The sequence below is a fragment of the Apaloderma vittatum genome, unplaced genomic scaffold (genome assembly GCF_000703405.1).
Source record: "Apaloderma vittatum isolate BGI_N311 unplaced genomic scaffold, ASM70340v1 scaffold4295, whole genome shotgun sequence".
In the NCBI taxonomy this organism is placed as follows: Eukaryota; Metazoa; Chordata; class Aves; order Trogoniformes; family Trogonidae; genus Apaloderma; species Apaloderma vittatum.
In genome coordinates this window covers 16,690-23,443 of record NW_009717624.1, presented here as the reverse complement: position 1 = coordinate 23,443, position 6,754 = coordinate 16,690, and the positions used below count along the sequence as shown (strand labels likewise).

The window sequence follows — 6,754 nt, the reverse complement described above, 5'->3', positions numbered from 1 at the left end:
CGGAATCTGTTTGTTGCGGTGATGTCACCTCCTCGGGGAACTTGTTCCTCTACAAATCCCAATCCAGACTGGAGCTGAGCTCTCCCTTGGTCACCCCAAGGGAATCCACCCACAGGATCAAAAGGAGGTGGAGGGTGGGAAACCATATAAAACTCCCCGGGAGCAGCTCTCCCTTAGAGTTCTGGCTGCACGGATCTGCCCTCAGCATGAAGACACTTCTAGTTGGGCTCCTGCTTGGCCTGGCATACATGGAATTGGGTAAGATCGCTGCATTCCTGACACTTTAGGGACCCCTGGGAAATGCCTGGGAGGGGAAGGGAAAGCCACCAATGCAGAAAGACCTGGTGATCCCCAGGTAAGGTAAATAAGACCTTTATGTATTTAAAGGTCAATGGAAAAGATGAATGGAGAAAAGGGATATGCATTCCTGGTGGGGAGAGACATGATGACTGTCTGAGAGCAACACACATGGTTGGGATGTCTAGGTGGTCGCCTGTCACCCGGCCTTGCTCGCATTGTGCCCTGCGGTGGAGGGGAGTGACACACTGCTTTATAAGACTAAGGTGTGAATGACAGCCACATGGACAGAACAAGCTCTTAAGCTGCCAAGTTGGCCCCTCAGGGATGGGATGGGGTATGTTCATGCTGAGCTCCTGCCATCCTGAAAGCCTTCTGGCTGGCTGCTGGAAGCTCTGAAAAACAGAGGGTGATGCTTCAGTATAAATATGAGTGAGGATATGAGAAATAACTGCGAGGATTATGGAAGTGTTCATCAAAGAACAAGCTTCAGGGTTTTCATTAATTTCCAGAGATGGGTGGAGATAGGTGACTCTGCTGGGTTGGTTTAGGTTTATTCTCTAATGGATCTGAGTCCTGGGCAAGCTGGTAGCAGGGTCTGCTCATTTCTGTGTTCTTACTCCATCTATTTGCGACTCACTGCAAATAAATCCTTGGCCTGGAACAGAATCATCGCTGGGGTGACACCAACCTGGTGGATTTTAACTTACAGCCCATGGCCCCAGAGATTCTCAGGCTGCTTTCATGGGACTCTGAAAGATCTCAGAGAAAAAGTAGCCTGGGCAGGAGTTCAACATCTCCAGCTGGAGGCATGGCTACACAGAGATCATCCAGAGGGTCGCAAGTGGAAGTCTTTGTGAATGGAAGCGTTTTGGGTCTCTTCTTCAGGCTGCATTGCTTTGTTTAAAACCCATACCCTGATTATTCCTTCTCCCTGTCTCTAAAGCAAAGCAAATTGCTGACTGAAGGACATGCTCTGGGTCGAACCCACCACAGGGCTGAACCAGGACAGGTGCAGTTACTTCTACACAGCTACGGCAATTTTTTACATTTCAATACCTGCTGGGTGGGTTTGGTTTTTTTTTTCTTTTTTCAAGATATTTTGCAGGTGGCGTATTATGTGGGTTTTTTTCTCCTCCTTCTGGACCTCATCCTGTCCTGGACTTAACCAGGTTGCTCAGGACCTGACAGAACAGGTTCCCACTCACAGGTCTCGAAGCACTTTATGGAAACAGAGAAGAATCACCACCCTTTGATTTACAGTTGAGAGAAAAGATTTTCTGGGATGATCCAATGTGAAGCAGCTGGTCTAGGCACAGCTTTTGCAGCTGAGGAATATGTCTGTGATCATTCATCTTCCAGAAGCTTGGTATCAAGGGGTAGAACCCACTATTGGACAGTGATGAACAGTGAATTATTGACCTCAGATCAAGACACTGTTCTCTATGTTCAGCTTTCCTATTCTGGACCTTATGGTTTTGGATTTTCCTCTTCACTTGCAACCTTCCTATGAAACCAATGTTCTCTGAGTGTCCCACCCAGAGTCAGTGAAAGATAAGAGGGCTGAGGATTTTCTTCTTTAAACCTACTCTTAACTTGAAGTAACTCCCCCAGAGTCCATGGGACTGTGTTGCTCCCATGGTGAAGTTTGGAAACCAGCTCAACTCAAAGGTTGTAGATCAGTTTTTCAGATGCTATAAGCATCTAAGGACTTCTCCATCTGTACATTATCCGGTCCTATACACTCACAAACATCCAGGCTTGTCAGGTTGACCATGTTGTACTTTCTCTCTCAGCAGGCATTACATGTTAAAATATAAAATGACCTCTCATGGGTCATCTGGAAGGGATCTACTGAGCTCCTCAGCTTGGGCAAACAGGGATATCTCCACTACATCTGTTTGAAAAGGATACAGCCACAAAAACACCACTACTGCTCAAATTAAAAGTCCCTTCTACCTCTGCAAAGAAGAAAAAGAAAGTTGTTGCGTCACGTAGGCTCTGCTGCACAGCTGAAACTTCCAAAGGGGATGATAAGAGAAAGTGATGCCTTGAAAATTCTTTCTAGAGTCAGGTGTTCAAACAACTGCCTTCAAAACTGTTTAACCTTATCAACAAGTCGCAGAGGTTTCTAACAGTGGATGCCAGAACAAGAAAACACCGTCTTTCTGCAGTTTTACCAATAGATGGCAGTGAGCACATGTGGGTAGTTCCTCAGCTGCTGTGGTGGTAGAAGATAGGTAGGATAGTATCAAACCAGGCTGGTTTCCGTCAAGACACACCAGCACGACTCCGAAAAATACGCATACTCGCTGTTTGCCGGCTGTGGACAGACAGGTCTCATACGGAGACTTTTGAGCATCTGCTGTGATCAATACTTGCATATGTAAAGGTGTTCCTCCATCAACAGGCAGCCAGCAAGAGTTTTGTAGCATCATCTTTCTTTAAAAGCAGCAGTAGCCCCTGATGAAAGTGTTTTTCAGGCTACATTCAGCCCTTAGGATCTTTGACACAGCTCTGAGATTTAAATTCTGCCCTCGAGTTACTAAGTTCTGCAAAAATCCCTCTAAACAAGCACAAAGGAGTTGTGACTGTGGGTGGAGGGACGGGGGAGGTGCCAGTCTTTCAGTGCTGGTGAAAGCGACGGCTCAACAGGAGCTATTTTGCTCTGTGTTACAGCACTTCTTACAGGGGATGCAAAGATTCTATTGAAGCTGCTCAAGCAACATATCTCTCTAGATCTCTGCTCTTTCGGGGCTTCTGAGCCCACAAGGCAGTGCTCGATTTCCACAACATTACCTTGCTGTTTGGTGCTGGGCTTTGGTCTTTCTCCCCTGGCATATCCAAGTTTTACCATTGCCTCCAGATATGTTTTGTTCCTGAGACCTCTGTGTCTCGTTCAGGTGGGATGAAGCACTGACCATCACATAGCCCCCACCACAAGGCAGAGAAGCTGCAGACTTGCAGTCTGTCTTCGCTGCTGCAACCACCTCAGACTCATCTTGTTCCCCCCTCTGCAGCCCAATCCTTACGATGCTACACGTGCAAGGAACCAACGGACATTGCTAAGTGCAGAACAGTCACCCTGTGCCCCCTAAATGCCACCGTGTGCACCACAACGCTGCACTCCGTAGACTCAGGTGAGTTTCATCACTTGCTGTGACTACTCACAGGGAGAGGTCACAGAGTCATAGAATCACAGAAAGGTTTGGGTTAGAAGGAACCTTCATGAGCATCTCGTTCCACCCCCCAGCCATGGGCAAGGACACCTTCCACTAGATCATGTTGCTCAAAGTCCTGTCCAACCTGGCCTTGATTCCACAAATTCTCTGGGCAACAGATCCAGTGTCTCACCACCCTCAGAGTAGAGAATTTCTTCCTAATATGTAATCCAAATCTACCCTCTTTCAGTTTAAAACCATTACCTCTTGTCCTATCATTACACTCTCTGATGAAAAATCCAGTTGCATCTTTCCTGTACCTCACCCTGGAGTGCTGGAAGGCCATTAAAAGGTATCCCCAGAGCCTTCTCTTCACCAGGCTAAACAACCTCAACTCTCTCACAAGAGAGGTGCTCCAGCCCCTGATCATCTTCATGGCCCTCCTCTGGATATGTTCCAACAGGGCCATGACTTCCTCCTACTGAGGAACCTAGAGCTGGGCACAGCACTGTAAGCAGGGTCTCAGCAGACCAGAGTAGAGGGGAAGAATCAATTCCCTTGACCTGCTGGCCACACTTCCCTTGTCCGGATACATCTTGGGTTATCCTTTAACTTCCTTGTAAAAATCCAGGTGGATTTATCTAACTTTAGAGTGGTAAGGAGAGAAATCCATCAGATTCAGTGTCTCATAGTCAAGTACACAGAGCCCACTCTGCTTCCTTTGTTTTGTCTTTCCTACTCCTATGCTCTTGTGGATTCTGGACCTATAGATGTATGAAAACTTACTAAGGAAATACAGTGGCTTTGTTGTTTGTAGACACTGTCACCTAACACCATCTCACCAGTGACCACACTAGCATTACATCAGTGCTTCTTGGCACTGCTACTTCATTGTAAAGCCGTTGCAGAAGAAACTCACCTGAACAAAACAGACAAGGATTTGTGTCTTCTTGCTCACACTAGAAGAAATTTGGAACAAGAGGGAGAGAGGGAATCAGCAGGGAGAAGTGGTGGACTTCTTTCTACAAAAAGCAGTCTGGATTAGAGACACTCACAGACTAGAGATGCTCAACACCTTCTGTGCCTTTATTTACCTATGAACATCGTACTTTTAATTCCCCTCCATTGCACAAAGTCAGTGTTTTTCAATGCCAACTGTCTACACCTTCCTTTATCATATTTTTCTCTCTCTTCTTCTTCTTCCTCTCTTCAATCTGCCTGTTTCAGGTTACCCCTTTTTCGGCAACATCACCGTGACCAGAGACTGTGAGGTGGAGTGCCTCGCCTTTGACGGGATAGGGGCGAACAAACCCAAGTCATGCTGCAACACTGACCTCTGCACCGCTGACACCAGGAGTAGCAACGGGGTGGGAAGCAGCTCTGCAATGCTGGGTCTGATGGCCATGGTTGTTGGCACACTCTTCCAGTGTGCTCTGTAACGTCACAAGTACTCACACTCCAGCCAAAACACTCCCACACTTCTCTCTGCCAAGATGCCTCATGAACTCTTAGATGCCTTGGGAATAACTTTCTTCACTGCCGTGTGGCTTCATCCATCTTCAATGCTGTGAATTCAAGCTGAGGGTTTGGGCACCTGGACCTAAAATCCTTAACTTTGCAGTTTCCAGCTGTTAAGCAGATGTTTCCCACCTTCAGATGCTTCTGGTCCTCAGGACCCACATCTCTACCTACAGCTTTCCACTGTAGGGAGCAGTAGTGGATGAAGGGCTGCAGCTCTGCACAGCAGGATGGCCTGGGCAGTGCCATCAGGGCTGGTGTTCTGGGGTCACCAGCCGCAAAAGCAAGAGCTGCAAGCACACTGGACACAGGCAGTGCTTTCTTCCCAGGTCTCCCCAAGCTCCCACACAACCTGTGCCTCTATGCCTCTATTAAACCCAGTTACACTACCCCCAGAAATTCTTACAACCCTCCATCAGGGATTTAGCTCATTTTCTTTCCACTTTTGGTGCCATCTCCTGAGTCAGAGTAACAGATGGATGTTGGTTCCTTCTTACCATCTCCTCAGCAGAGCAGGGCTTGCCATTGCAGAGAGCTGGTGTTTAATTCTGTCTAGAATAAGCTATGGAATGAGTTTGGGAGGGCTCAGCCTCCATGTGTTAAGATGGGATTTATGAGCTTCTGGGAAGCTGAAAACATGTCCTGCATTAACAAACCAGGGCAAGTTAGACCTGCAAAAGAAAATTCAGCAGTTTGGCGGCCAAAAACCTCAGCAGCTCTGTGCCTGAGCTTGGATTGCAACCAGAGCTCCTGGATTTCCCTTCCCAGATATTTTACAGACTGTTTCAAGCAACTTCTGCTGCTGCTCTGCTCTCCCCCACCCCTTCACACCAAGGACCAAAAGAAAAGTAACGACTAACCCAGACCCTTGACTCTGGGAAAAGCCAACAGCTCCACTCACACCAGTTAACAGCACTATTGGGTCCTAACTGGGGATTTGCTCCATTCTCCCTTGGAGCAGCTGTAAGATCGATTTTGATGCCCTGTCTGCTGTAAAACCTGACAGAGTGGAATTGGAAGTGGAAGTGGACACAAAAGAACCAGGCAGGCCCAACTCGAAGCCCCCTAGGAGCCATTTTCTCAGTTCCTACTGCCAGAGCTTGTCCAGCGGAGCGGGAGGCAATCTGCAAGAGCAAGGCTGGAGTGAAACATGGGCACATCCCGTGCACCATCCTTATATATGTTCATGTCATCCCCGAAACCTCCTCTTTGGCAAAGCCTACTTTTTTTTTTCTTCCCCCCTCCGTTTTCCATTCTATTTCCATGAGACACCAGCCAGAAAACCAAAGGCAGGCTCTTTTTCTTCACTGCAGAGACATTATTGTTTCTCAAGGTCTGTCTCAGTAGGATTCACAAGAAAACTTTGGCTAGGCATTGCATTCCTTGGCAGAGGGCCCCCATGCAAGCCTGGGGCTTAGAAGGATGATGAGTTCCTTTGTTCTTGAGATGAAGTGCTCAGTGCTTCGCTAAAACAGTGACAGCTTCCCTGAAACACCCTTGCAGTGCTGAGGTCTATAGCGGGGTTAAATGCCACTGAGAGGATAATGATAGGGAATTACTCAAATGCTGATATTACACCCACCCTTGCAGACACAGAGCATCACCTTCTGCTTCCTGCTCCTCTGTTCTCTGTTCCTCTGCTTCAAAACCAGTCTGATGTGCCAGGCCAGAAACAAACCATCCTTAGGTGATATCGCCTTTTCTATTCTGCGTTCAAGCTCTGAACAAATTCACTGACTCCAGCAGCCTTTCCACGCTGGCTGCAGGGTCCTGTGCTG

The 6,754-nt window shown here is 47.6% G+C and overlaps 1 protein-coding gene across 1 annotated transcript; it reads left to right on the top strand.

Moving 5' to 3' along the window:
- The first annotated feature begins 206 nt into the window (after positions 1-206).
- On the top strand, positions 207-4,897 carry LOC104274362 (ly6/PLAUR domain-containing protein 2-like). Its single transcript, XM_009869973.1, has 3 exons — positions 207-258; positions 3,318-3,437; positions 4,686-4,897. Exons 1-3 carry the CDS (start codon positions 207-209, stop codon positions 4,895-4,897), a joined length of 384 nt encoding a protein of 127 aa, XP_009868275.1.
- The last annotated feature ends 1,857 nt before the right edge of the window (positions 4,898-6,754 follow it).

What these genes read in the sequence shown, in the direction of transcription:
- LOC104274362 (XM_009869973.1), top strand. Translation starts at nt 207, where the DNA reads ATGAAGACACTTCTAGTTGGGCTCCTGCTTGGCCTGGCATACATGGAA. An exon ending in CCTGGCATACATGGAATTGG is followed by an intron (nt 259 to 3,317) that starts GTAAGATCGCTG and finishes CCCCCTCTGCAG; the next exon opens with CCCAATCCTTACGATGCTAC. An exon ending in GCTGCACTCCGTAGACTCAG is followed by an intron (nt 3,438 to 4,685) that starts GTGAGTTTCATC and finishes TGCCTGTTTCAG; the next exon opens with GTTACCCCTTTTTCGGCAAC.